This window comes from Micromesistius poutassou, assembly GCF_964030765.1.
Source record: "Micromesistius poutassou genome assembly, chromosome: 8".
Classification (NCBI taxonomy): Eukaryota; Metazoa; Chordata; class Actinopteri; order Gadiformes; family Gadidae; genus Micromesistius; species Micromesistius poutassou.
The window spans coordinates 15,076,832-15,090,032 of record NC_140278.1 but is presented as its reverse complement, the minus strand read 5'-3'; the positions used below and the strand labels follow the sequence as shown (position 1 = coordinate 15,090,032).

The 13,201-nt window shown below is 43.8% G+C and overlaps 1 protein-coding gene across 1 annotated transcript in view; it reads right to left on the bottom strand.

Moving 5' to 3' along the window:
- Positions 1-4,911: 4,911 nt before the first annotated feature.
- Positions 4,912-13,201, bottom strand: part of LOC311351140 (semaphorin-7A) — a gene marked incomplete at both ends in the record, with an annotated part of 26,996 nt that continues 18,706 nt past the window's right edge. Inside the window, 4 exons of the mRNA XM_084471239.1 lie at positions 4,912-5,261; positions 5,961-6,016; positions 6,904-7,076; positions 8,936-9,051. Coding sequence (XP_084327365.1) covers positions 4,912-5,261; positions 5,961-6,016; positions 6,904-7,076; positions 8,936-9,051 — 695 coding nt within the window. The remainder of the gene's footprint in view (positions 5,262-5,960; positions 6,017-6,903; positions 7,077-8,935; positions 9,052-13,201) is intronic.

Here is a 13,201-nt window from a genome sequence, read left to right as displayed (position 1 = left end):
TTTGTTTTAGATGAATAATATTGCAATAGACTATCAACAGGATGAGAATGGAGGCATAAGGAATAAATCCTAATGGCAAACCAAAGTCATGATTATTCTAAATATTATAACTATTAAATGTATACTTACTTATACTGATATAATTATCATTAATACATTTTTTATAGATTTTACTCTCATGAATAACACCAGTCCATTTGTCATTTTTAAATTGAACACTTCTCCCTATAACCTATAGATGGCGGTAAAGCTTTCCTGTCTTGAATGCATCTCATCATCTGTCAACCATTTTGTGTGTCTAGTTGTGTGTGGTTAGTGGTGCATCCCCTCCAATGATCCATACTCCTAACATTCCAGTGCTTAAGAGATATATCCAGACAGAACAACGGATAGTTAGATAGATATAGATCAGTATAAATAGGTTCATAGATATGTCGTAAAGGCAAAACGTGTGTTTTACAGGATCAATTTGACATGCAAAACGTGATAAGATATCATTTGAGTACTTTATTAATTTTCACTGCACATCTTAAATTCCGGGAAACACGTCATTATGGATGTATGTTATGTCCTTTAAAAATACATGTCATGAGGTGGCATTGGAAGGGCATGGAACATATATAAATCACTTTATTAGAATCTGTCATGTTATCTTTAAACTCATATATAAATCGATATAGATATCAAGACACGTAATTGTGGCACACACATAAGATACAGTAGCCTACTTGGCACTCGAAAAACCCAAAGTAGAAACAGAGGACAACTAACTTCACCCGATCCAGCTGATTCGTCCGCAGCAGGTGCTGTCCTGAATGCCTGAAAGCCAGTGTTTGTGTTAAGCGGCCGGTTAATGAGTGTGTGTTAAAAACCTGTAGTTCTCTATAGTATGCCGTAGCCTTGGTTGCAGCAGCAGCAGAAGCATTAGCAGCTCTGAGCCAGTTTCAAGGGCAGATGCAGTCTGTGGCGTATTAAGTGATGTCATTAGAGCAATGGTCTGTAGTGGGGTGTGTGTGTGTGTGTGTGTGTGTGTGTGTGTGTGGGGGGGGGGGGTAATTAAGTAAAGTGCTCAATGGGAATCGTCTGTATGTAATACACCAGTAGCACCGGCCAGAGCGGCAATGAAGGGTGAACATAATCTAGTTGCCGCAGCCACAACTCACTGCCCGCTTTTACCATCCACCCTCTGACACATAGCCCTTCATTGAGGTGCTAAAACCGAAACCGAACAAGAGAAGAAGAAGAAGCCCCACGGGCCAAACAATGGCCAACGCCGAGGTTCATTTTCTTAATTGAACCCGTGTGACTACAGCACCGTGCCGCTCTGTGATCCGCACAAAACACTTTTTAGAAAACACGATGGTACAGATTACAGCAGTTAAAGGAGAACTCCGGCGATTTTTAACCCCATTATTGTTTTCTGAGGGTCACCCAACGTTGAGGGAAGCTAAAAACCAGACGAAAATTGATTTGACCAAGCCAGAGATCTGCACTGGCTGCCGGCGGAATAGCTATAACGCTAACCTATGGGGGCAAGCTCTTTATCTGCTTTTGGGGCTTCTAAACACATTCAGGGAACAATTCCAAGACATGTAACACGAGTTGGTTCCTTATGAAACAACACTGTGCTCGTTTAACTCAAATAGTGTGGCGAAACAGAATAAACTTTGTGTTTTTGCATGTAAACACTCATCGCAGATTACCCCGTGGACATATCCAGAAAGCCCTTACTAGCCGATAGCAGAACAGATGCGGTCCCAGCCACTAGCCAGTGGCTGTGCATCCGCGTGCATCCGTTCTGCTATCGGCTAGTAAGGGCTTTCTGGATATGTCCACGGGGTAATCTGTGGTGACATATTCCCTCAACATTGGGTGATCCTCAGGAAAACAATAATGGGGTTAAAAATCGCCGGAGTTCTCCTTTAAGATTGAGGCCGGTGGGTTCCTTGGACTCCTTTCAAAGCAAAGCCGTTAACATCTTACATGTGTAAGTAGCAGTGATTTGACCACATGGTTCTGCTGGGGTCGATGCTGGGGTGAGGGTACGACTTTCTGCGCGAAAGGTACTAGATTCAATCCCCAATGTGCTGCGATGTCTCTAAGCCCTTTGCATGGATGAAGTGTCTGCTGAAATAGATTGGGACAGGGTAACCAACCAACTGCCAACCACCAGCCATGTGGATGAGGACAAGCGCTAGTATACGACACAGTGGGCGGTCTGTTGCAGTGCAATGCAGTAAGCAGCAGCCCTCACATTAGGAGGACACAACAGCAAACAACCAGACCAGGCCCAGAGTGAAACTGTCTACATCTGATGGCAAGATTACCCATTGTTATATATTTCCGCCCTGGACTGTTAATTAATCATTGTCTGTCGGCCCCAATGTCTGATTGACTATTTATATTTTCCCCGACATAATGATTAGTTAGGTTAAGCCGGGGGGAAGCAATATTATTTAACAATGGTTTCCGTGGCCAGTTGCAGCGACCGCTATATTATGAATTACCGTGCAAGCCCTCGGTCTATAGATTCAGTGTTATTTTATGAGTGGAAATTGTAGTCCAACAGCAGTGTTGGTTTCATAGTGCAACCACACAGTCAACACCACAGAGAGAATATGTTTTGTTGTTAATGATTACACTACGTGGTTAAGCAATATGTGTTGGGATCTGCCTCTGGCGCTAGGTAAAGTTGGTGAATCACGCCATCTCTTTCTCTTCTGGGCGCCTTGGCTGGTTATGAAAATCATCCCAGTCAAAGTCTGTCTGTTAACATGGGTGACCCTTGGTGGGAGTTGGGTGGTCGAGGTCAAAGTATTCAAGGGTTACACATCATGTTATAACTATGGTCTATAAAACCTCAAACTAACAAGACAATACAGTCACATACATAGGCAGCAACGGTAGGATTCAGCACTGGCAGAGCAATGAAATACATAACATTCTTCACATAGCATATTGTAACAATCACAAGCTTTCTTTTCTCAGGTTAAACTAAACACACAATCTACAAAACTTTAATCCTCCTCTGCCCATTGCACTATCATGTGGATGTATCTTTTGAACGGAAAAGGTTAAAGCAAAAAAGAACACCACGTTTACAATTTCTTTTTTTGTTTGTACATTGGATGAAGGATGAATTGAAAGCTAAGGTCATGCATTTGGGTCCAGGATGAGCTGAATTGTACACACAGGAGCCCTCTTGGCTGCTCTGGCCCCTGGGGCCAGAGTCAGAGACAGACACTGTCGGGTCAACATAGAAGTCTGACCACCAACAAAAGCGTGAAAAGTAAAGAATACTTGAATCTTGTATTAGCTCCTATTTTTTTATGCTGCTTTATGGCATTATGGCACATCATCCATAAAATACGAATTATTAAATTATAATTACATTATTTGATACACAGTATTTCATGGACTTCCTTTCTGCATAATAAAATATTTGTATTTAGGTTCAGTGTATGTTTGTTTTGGTCATAATACAAATTTCAAAAAGGATTTCTATTGAATATTTTCTACAGCTGTAATAGCAATAGGGCTTGTACATCAGAATGCATCATGGGATTTTTTGTTGGCGATACTCCCCCATTTTGTTTTGAATCGAGAGGGTAGTAATAATCCTAAAAGTAAAATCCTAAATGAAAAAATACCGTAACCTAGGCTTATCAAAACTTTGTTTTGCCATGTCTCGCATGGGAAATGCTGCAGCAGTTTCAAACACAACAATGTCACCGATAATGACAAATAATTTCACGATTAATCACTAAACAATGACCAAAACACCATCACTACCAATAACATTCCTTTGCTCCTATACTTCCGAAACGGAGGCAGCCATAGCGTTGTGACTTCACGATGTACAAGCCCTATAGTATGATAAAATATACCTCATATTTGGGTTGTTATTACCACAAGATTGTTTAAATAAAAAGCACAGAGCAGAGCAAGAAACGGCAAGAACAAAGAGTAAGATAAAATACGACTGATATCGTTCCAAAAAAAAAGAAAAACCCTGCCTTTTCGCTGAGACACAGTGATGTTTCCAGAATGACTTTGTACCCATCCGCCTACTTCCTGTCACGAGGCGGCTGCTCGCTCCCCAACGCTCGCCGTCGTGCTTGACTCCAGCATTTACAGTGACAAGTGTGGCGGCCATGTTTCACCTCCTCCTCCTCTGCCAAAGGATTGTGCTTAGGGGCCAATGTCCCAAAAGAGTTAAGGCTTTCTTTTAGTTTCATCAGATCTCCTTATCAGATTTATTTATTTCCTTTACTTGTAGAGATGCACTAAATAGATGTACTAACAAAGTTTCAATGAGCATGTGTGTATGTGTGTTTAGATGTATGAGCAGTGATAAAGGTTCACAATTTCACAAATAAGCACTATTAAGTATAGGTATTAAAGTGATTTGAGGACTGGTGGAAATATTTTAATTGGCTTAGTATTGTATTTTCCTCCACTTGTCGGATATGTATTTTATTTTTAAATCAGAAAAGGCAAGGTTCGCAAAGCACTTGACGGAGTGTGGATCTAGATTCATTCTTGATATGTTTCCTATAATTCGTAGGCAACAATCTTTCAATTTGCAGACGACTCATTGTAAAATATGTTGTTTTGATTTGATGCAGCTTTCATACTACGACCATTACAATTATGCTTTTTTATCAATTGAATCTGACATTCGGCTTGAATACCACACATTTTTCCCCAAAAAAAGAAAAAAAGAAAAAAGAATCAATACGGGAGAAAAAAGTTCCTCAAGGAGAGCATCTCAAACTCTTTTTGTACCTCCATGCTCTGCGAACCTGACCTGGACGTCAGACGTTGGCCACGCCCGCTTCTTATTCCTCCTGTCACCATGGAGACCTTGGTGAAGACAGAGACAGGGGTTAGCGTTAGCGTGGGCTAAAGTTACAGCAGCCAGAGGGCGGACACCGCCAGCAGCAGGGAGGAGCCCAGGGTGGAGGCCAGCGAGGCGGCCAGGGGCCCCGCGTTGTACACCAGGCGGTAGGAGATGACCTCCGTCTTGACGCCATCCTCGGTGGCCATGCAGCGGAACACGCCCTCCTTCAGGGGCAGGTCCACCGCGGTGGGGCCCAGCACGCACGAGTCCCCGGAGAACAGGCAGGGGTAGCTCTTCATGAAGTTGTCCATCTCCCAGCGGTAGGTGGCGTGGAAGGAGCGCACGGGGCAGGGCAGGAACACAGAGGTGCTGGACCCCACCACCACGTTCTTGGGGGAGGTTTTGCGATGCTTTTGTGCTGCTGACCAAGGGAGGGGTAGGGGGGGAAAGCAAATGATGATAAGATTAACGTCTGGACCGTTATTGAACATTTTGTAATATAGTGTGAATATATTAGCTGTGGAGATCTTCATGGTCATGAGGAGATCATGCAAAAAAGCCACAGATGATGTTTGTGTGTTCTGTTTTGAAATCATAAAGCATAATCTAGAGTTGATACATTTGTAGATGGATTTAAAAACGTATACATACTTTAATTCGTAATGGTTAAACTATTTAAAGTATTTTTGAGAGGTGATTCTCAAGTCAGTGATCTTTTCCAAGACACTATTCGACTGAGACTTTGGCTACGTCTGACCTCATCTCTTATAGCTTCTTCCTTAAAATAACTGTCTAAACTTTATTCAGTGGAAACTTACAAGCATCATTTTGTTTACTTCTTTGCTTTCAAGAAGTTTGGCCTTGGCTGTTCAGAAAAAAGACTGCATATTGTATCCCCCACCACCGGGGCATCGTACATATTCATCGTAAATCCCTCTTCCCAAGGTTAGAACCCGTTTTCGGGACTGGAAGCAATGCATCCGTTGATAGTTTGAAGAAAGTATTTGCCCTGAAGGCTTTTTGCCGGGCCTCAATTATATGATAATAATCTGTAGCTGTGCAGCTCTGAAATATTTAATTAAGACAAAAGAAGAAGAGAACGATGATTTACACTCACCAGCAGCTTCCCCACAAACAGAAGCGTTGGACTGATCGAGGTTCTGAATCAGAGCTCTGTTGGACAATAACCGAGAGAGCGAGAGAGGAAATATTTAGTAACAGTAAGCAACACAAATAAATTGCCTGTGAGTCAAAGATCAGCTATGGGGCTGAAGCATTAGAGGTTTGTTAAAACAAATCTCTCTTTCAGATCCTCAAAGTTAAAATGAAAAGGCACGCTCTGTGAAGTCCTGGTTTATTTATAGCTCCACCGTTAACCTCCATGATTATTTACTAGCTACAAAACACAAAAAGACTCAAAAATATATTCAAATTTAGTTATTGTAAAAATGTGGACACATGACTTCATAACATAGCTTGCAGGCTTTTGATGTCTCATGATGCTTAAATAAATGAAGAGGTAAGTTAACAATCACTTATTCATTATCTGTTTGCACTTTAAGATATAAATAAAGATTAAACATTTTGCCACTCTTTCTTGGCCCTCAAGAACACCTATGCCAGGGAAACAACATAGAACCTTTCACAATGGATATGATTTACACAAAGAACATATAGCTGCAAACCAAATTGTTTGACGCTGACGCTGAATAAATGTCTTTCTGTATCTCTGTTCTGTGTGTGTGTGTGTGTGTGTGTGTGTATGTGTGTCTCTCTCTCTCTCTCTTTGTGATTTTCTCGAGAACGTAATGAAAGGAGAAATATCTAAACAAGCAGACACACACGTACACAAACACACACACACGCACAAAGGAAAAGGAAACAAAGGAGAAAAGACATTCAGTGAACGCATCATTTAGCTTCAGCATTAAGCCATAGAGGCTGCAGATTAATATTGAACGTGGGGCCGTAACCGTGACAACACAATACGCATCCGGCTCTTATGTTGTCCTCCAGAGCCTGCAGCAGCTCGGTGGCAGTGAGGCCCCTTCCTGCCTTACCCAGTGGTGATGTTGTAGCCAGTTGGAATGGGGACACACTTCCTCCTGGCCCTGTCCCATCCGCAGTACGGATCCCGGGAGAGAATGCAGTCCCTGCATGTGTCGCCATAACGACCGCAGTCAGCCAATTGCAGCCTCTGGACCTCCATCGCCGTGCCAACATAGAGGTGTCCCTGTGAGCAGCAGGAGGAGGATGCTGTGGTGTTAGACGATGATGTGGTGATGAATGTGTCCATGTTTATTTTGCTTCATAAAAATAAATGACAGTGTTTGTTTAACAGTGATTCACAAAATTAAAACAAATCGAGATATATATATTTATATATATATATATAGTTATATAGTTTTATAGTCATATAGTTTAGTTATATGACTGAATTGGAATTCGTTCTAAACCTTAAGAAATAAATACATTTCTAAAGGCTGCCCCACACTACACGATTTTTTAATCTTGTGCGATTTTTGAGTCGGAGTACACCACACACATAACGAGAATCGCAGCCGATTTGTTGCTCTCCGATCCTACATAAGATTAGAACACAAGACGGAACACCACACACTATAGGATAATCTTATCCGATACTCGGCCGTGTAGGCTACGTCATCCAGCACGAGACAAGAGATCGAGAGACAAGAGATTGTAGATCTAGAGCAGCGGTTCCCAAACTTTTTTTCCTGTGCACCCCCTTTACGTCCCAACCGGGTTGGCGCACCCCCAATCCCCACTTCAAAAAGAAGGAAAAAAACGCAACAAAGCTTTGTTTTATTGCCATATAAAGACTCATGTTTAATCATGCGTAAATAACCAGAACACGCATGACAATAACAACATCAACAAATATACAACAAATAGGACAGCCAAGGGACACGACTGACGTTGTGTGCAAGATCTGCTCATGTGTGATACGCGTAATAGACGGGCAGACGACCGATCTACATGACCACTTTATGCGCCTCGCAGAAGTTAATAGAAATGATGATAAACAAAATATCACAGAGCATAGAGCAGGATTGTGAACGTTTACTATGTCTCATGTCAATTTACAATCTGCAAAATGTGTCTGTGTTGGCCGACTTACTTTTTTTAGTTAGGATATTGATGCTGCCTATGCCTCCTATTTGCAACGGAATTTGTTTAAGATATAAAACCATTTAATTTAACACACACGCACTAAAACAGATATTTTCGTTTTTAAATAAATATTTGGAAACAAAAATTGAAAAGTGAGGCGCCGGGGGAGGGGGCATCACGATGGTGACTCTCCATCGTGATGTGATGGCATTATGGAGCACCCTCGGGTCAGCGTGTGTGTGTGTGTGTTTTGCGCGTGTGTTTGTGTGTGCGTGCGTCGCTATTATGTTGACTACACACTCAACATGCCGAAAATATCTATCATGTTGGATAACCCCGATTTTGAGATCGGGTGGTCTTATGAGATTCTATCTTAGAACACTACGGCAGACAGGATAATCTTGGCCGATTTTCGTCCCCATTCGGCTGCCATGGGAACGCCACCCCGATTCTCGTAAGGGGCAAATCGGCCACGATATCGGGACATTTATCTTGTAGTGTGGGGTCAGCTTTAGACAACAAACAAAAGGATTTTATCACTTTTATTGTCTAAGACACTTCTATTTGACCGCTCTTAGGATCAGCTCCACTCGGCTGAGCAGCGGGCATGTGCGTTCTGTCAGTGTTTGCATTTGGCTGGGAAACGCCGCCATCACAATCAACGGGGGGAGGACGCCCCACCGGCCATGTTGGGGGTCGCGTTCGATAGCCGCATCCAAGCAAAACAAATCTCAGTGGCGAACTCTAGCGTCAACCCTCCACCGTCACGCATAAACGATGACCTTGTTTATCGCTTCACATTGATTGTTTCCTGAGGTGAAATTGAATGTTATTCCATTTTTTTAAATCGTGGATAGCGAGGGAGCATGAAGCCAGGGGTGCACTGGCTTCATGTTTGTCTAGTGGCCTACTCTGAAGGTTCTAGTCGAGCGCTCTTTGTCGTCACTTGTAGATCATTACCTTGGGTCCGTCGATGGCCATGTTCTGGACGGGACCCTCGTTGTGGAACAGGGTGTACTGGGCGATGATGAAGGCGTCCTCACTGGTGTGCAGGACCTTGAGAACCTTGCCTTGTTCTGGCGGAGCAGAGGGAGGAACACGTCAGAGTCGATCACGATCACAGGGAACAGGGAAGATAGATTAGAAATATGTTATGCACCGGCACATTTCTCTGTGGAGTTGTGATTATAGCAACGCACACGCACTAAGACACGGTACAGTGATATTAAACATCACACAAGACACACATATGGATCTCACAGACACGAGGGCCGACTCAGACGCACACAGACACACACACACACACACACACACACACACACACACACACACAGACAAACAGCCACACAGAGGGTACACATTAACATAATATGAGGCACTGAGATATTATGCAAACACAAAAGACACTCGATGTGTCACACCACACACACACGCACGCACACACACACACACACACACACACACACACACACACACACACACACACACACACACACACACACACACACACACACACACACACACACACACTCAAACACTCGGCTTGCCGAGCTTTCTTGTCGGTCAAGCCTTTAGCACACTCAGACACTCGATAGGAATACAAAAATAATGATGGAGTCTTGAGCTTGACAGCTTAAAACCCGCTGCTAATCTGTGCCGGATGTGTGGCATATAGCCTCGTGCCTGTTGACGCCTTGAGAGAGAGAAAGAGATAAGTCTTTTGTAGGCTGCTGAAGGAGCTAGCATGCTATCACAGCCATGAGAGTGCGCCTGCTAATACCCACTGCCATTTTGCGTTATAATGCTGTGCTTCTCTGGGAGCAGGTTTGTATCTGTTAAAGCCGTCATTTTTGTTCTGTATTCATGTTTCATTTATCATTCACTATATATTCACTTTCTCAGTGTTTCGATATGCTACAAATATATCTAGCGTATTGTGTTGGTTTTGAATTTCCTTTCTCTCTGTTTCGACACTTACAAGCAGTTTCTGAAGCAGTGGCAGATTAAATGTTTTTTTTATTGTATTATTGTATTATCTTTCACGCTCTTTTTTCTCTGATATTTATCTTATCTTGTTAATTAACATGTCGTTTGAAAACAGCTGACAGTACACTGAAAGGACAAGATAATCAGTCCACAATCTGCCATGTTAGTCGTTTTAAGCCTTCATACGTCCCTGCATTGGTCCATTCATTCATCCAAATGAGTACATTCATGCACCCGAACCTTGAGCCCCCCTGACAACCACATCCTTCTAGAACATAACCCCTCCATTGCAGTCTCATAGGTTTTGCAGAAACACGATATTCTCTAAGGTAGGGTGGTATGACTCCTGGTCATTAATAATAGGTTCTACAACACCAATGTCTACAGCCTGAGCTGCACACCTCTCCGCTCATGTTCTGCTCATGTAATGGAAAAAGTCAGTCTTCCTTGGGGAGGCAAATTGCCTCATCATACCAGACACATGTTGCCTGGAAATCCAGGGGTCTGGGGTAGGGTCTCGCAAACAGTAATGAAAATGGCCCAACTCAAGGGGCGGCACCAAGCATGCATTTGAAAACATCATTGCACGCAATTGGATAACACTACGACCAATCAGAAGCATACAAGAGGTGACGTATCCAGACCAGCGGAGCTAACTAATAGATAAGACTCTTGCCGTATCCGGTCGGTAAAACAGCAACGCGTTTGGCCTGCCTATATCAGATACACCGATGTGATTGATTAATGTTCTGGGCCAGGGGAATCGAGGAGTGAGTATATTGCTCAGTCCCAGAGTGACTCGCTGAGCAAATTCAAATTGTGCTCTCGCGAGGACTCTCGAAGACACATGGGTTATTACAGAACGAAGCCAAACATGGATATTTTTTCTAGAGGTCTAGACTCTAGACATTCATTGTGTTTTTCAGGTGGAGGCGGGGATGTTGGCAACCCGTGGGGCAGAATAGCACGTAGGCTATTTGAGTCTAATCATCGTGTAACCACCCAGGCGTGCAGGTGTGCATGGTGTGTGCCGTCTATATCAGAGGTGATTTGTATTCAGAGCTCAGTGTGCCAAAGCTGGTCATGCAGCAGATAGTTAAGCTGACAAATTGTGTCCTTTTGATTGCCAAAAAGGACACAATTTGTCAGGTTTGTAGTCCACCAACCACTCAATATTCAAAAGGTGGCTCATTCACATGCCACACACGGAACGTCCTGATGTGCTACCATGTACCACTGGGCCTGCAGCATTGTGAAGGAATTGTAAAAAAACATAGGGGGAGAGCATTTAACGTTGAATTTCAAAGATGAAAACCCCAAAGCGAACCAGACTGGCTCTGTAGGTGAATTGATTATCTTAATGACACTCCTTTTCAGGCCCAGGCCAGCGTTAAATGTGTGTCTCACAAGAGAGAGAGAGAGAGCCATACTTCAGACATCACCTCTTGGCTTTCCAATCTTCTGAGCTCAGCCCCATTTGAGTAGTGTAACCCTAAAAGACCCCATTCTGTCTCACCAGTGAAAAAAAAATAAACTGCAGTGCACAAGCGCAATGCACAAGAGACCGAAAAGAAATTCTACAAAAGAAAAATATCAACTTAATATTTTTTTCACACAATCAATTAATCATCTTTAGTTTGTTTCCGTTTTTTCCACATGCCCCCAGGGAGACACAAGAGTAGCCCTGGCTGTAAATCACTCTGCCTCCTTACCACCAGCACATACACTCTTTATGCTGTCAAATCTGACATCCGCCGCGAATCAGCCAATTGTTGTTTGTAATTGTACTTACAGTCCCAGTTGTTGGAGAGAGTGGAGGACTGTGTGTGTGTGTGTGTGTGTGTGTGTGTGTGTGTGTGTGCATGCGTGTGATGTATGTGTGTGTATCTGTCCTCTGTGTGTGTGTGTGTGTGTGTGTGTGTGTGTGTGTGTGTTTGTGTGTGTGCTTGTACGCACGTGTGTGTACGTGTCTGTGTGTGTGTGTGTGTGTCTGCCTTTGGATGTGTCCGTGAAAGCGTGTGTGCTCCTGTGTGATCATCCGTCTATTGATGCGTGTCTGTGTGTGCGCATGGAGAGTGGATATGAAAAGGCTTGCCAGCAGCTTGTGTAAAGTACAGTGTGTACTTCTCGCAGCGTCTTACAAAAAGAAAAAATTAGAACCAGCTCTTCCCAGCACCCTGTTCCCTTTCCCACAATCCTCACTGTGGCGCTCCGACGGCTTTACTTCCCCCACCCGGCGTTCCCGTTTCCGATCTGCATTCCTGTTTCATCCGCCTCCTAACCCCCGAGAAATGGGCCACAGTGGGGGGGCGGGGGGGGATGGGGGTGCTTGGACGGTCCGCTCGTCTGGCTTCTCCGCCAGCGTAAAAGAAGGAACGCTCCATGGTCTAGATATGTTACCATGGTAACGCAACACTCAAAAAAGTGTGTCTGCTTGTTTTAAGCTGGGAGGAGGAGATGGAATGAGTAACAGTCTGCTTTTCTTCTTCTTTTCCTGATGGGCAGAAGGATGGTGTTGTGTACCAGACACACAAGCACACGCACGTCCTGATGAAAAAAATCTGTCTGGCTGGATCTTAAGTCCGTACCACAAACTATATTAGATTTCATTAGACGCTATTCGGTTAGATCAGATTACATAACTGTGCTCTGTCCTTCATATGTGATAACGTCATGCTTGGGGGGGGGGCTCACGTTTCAAAGACAAAACCATCAGATAGAGAGTACACCATGGAGGGCTGGGGAGGGTCTTTCATTTCTTTATCAATAGCAACGGGAATTAATACACCAGTCTTGAATGGCTTTTTTTCTGGCCAAGGTTGATCCATTGAGACCACACAACAAAGCACCGGGTCCGTGGTCTGACAGGGTCAACATTAAACCAACCAACACCACGGCCTGCACCACCTCTTGCTCTGGAACAGCAGCAGGAGATGTCAGCCGTCTCTCCCCCCCCCCCCCCCCCCCCCCCCCATGCTAAGTGAGAGTGATTTGTTCTCCCACCACCAGGCTTGTCTCTGCTATAATTGTCTGTTCACCAGCTGCTGTCGCGGTGCAGGATATACCCTGGTGATTCCATCACTAGGGGCGGCAAATAGAGCTTCCAAAAATGCATCTAGTTACCATCGTAGTTTTATCGGGGGCCAAGGCCAATGGCGGCTGGCTTTGTTAATGGCCACCACTCTGACTTTCAAGATGGCTTCCAAGTGCCACTATCCATCACAGGAAGTTGTCTACTCT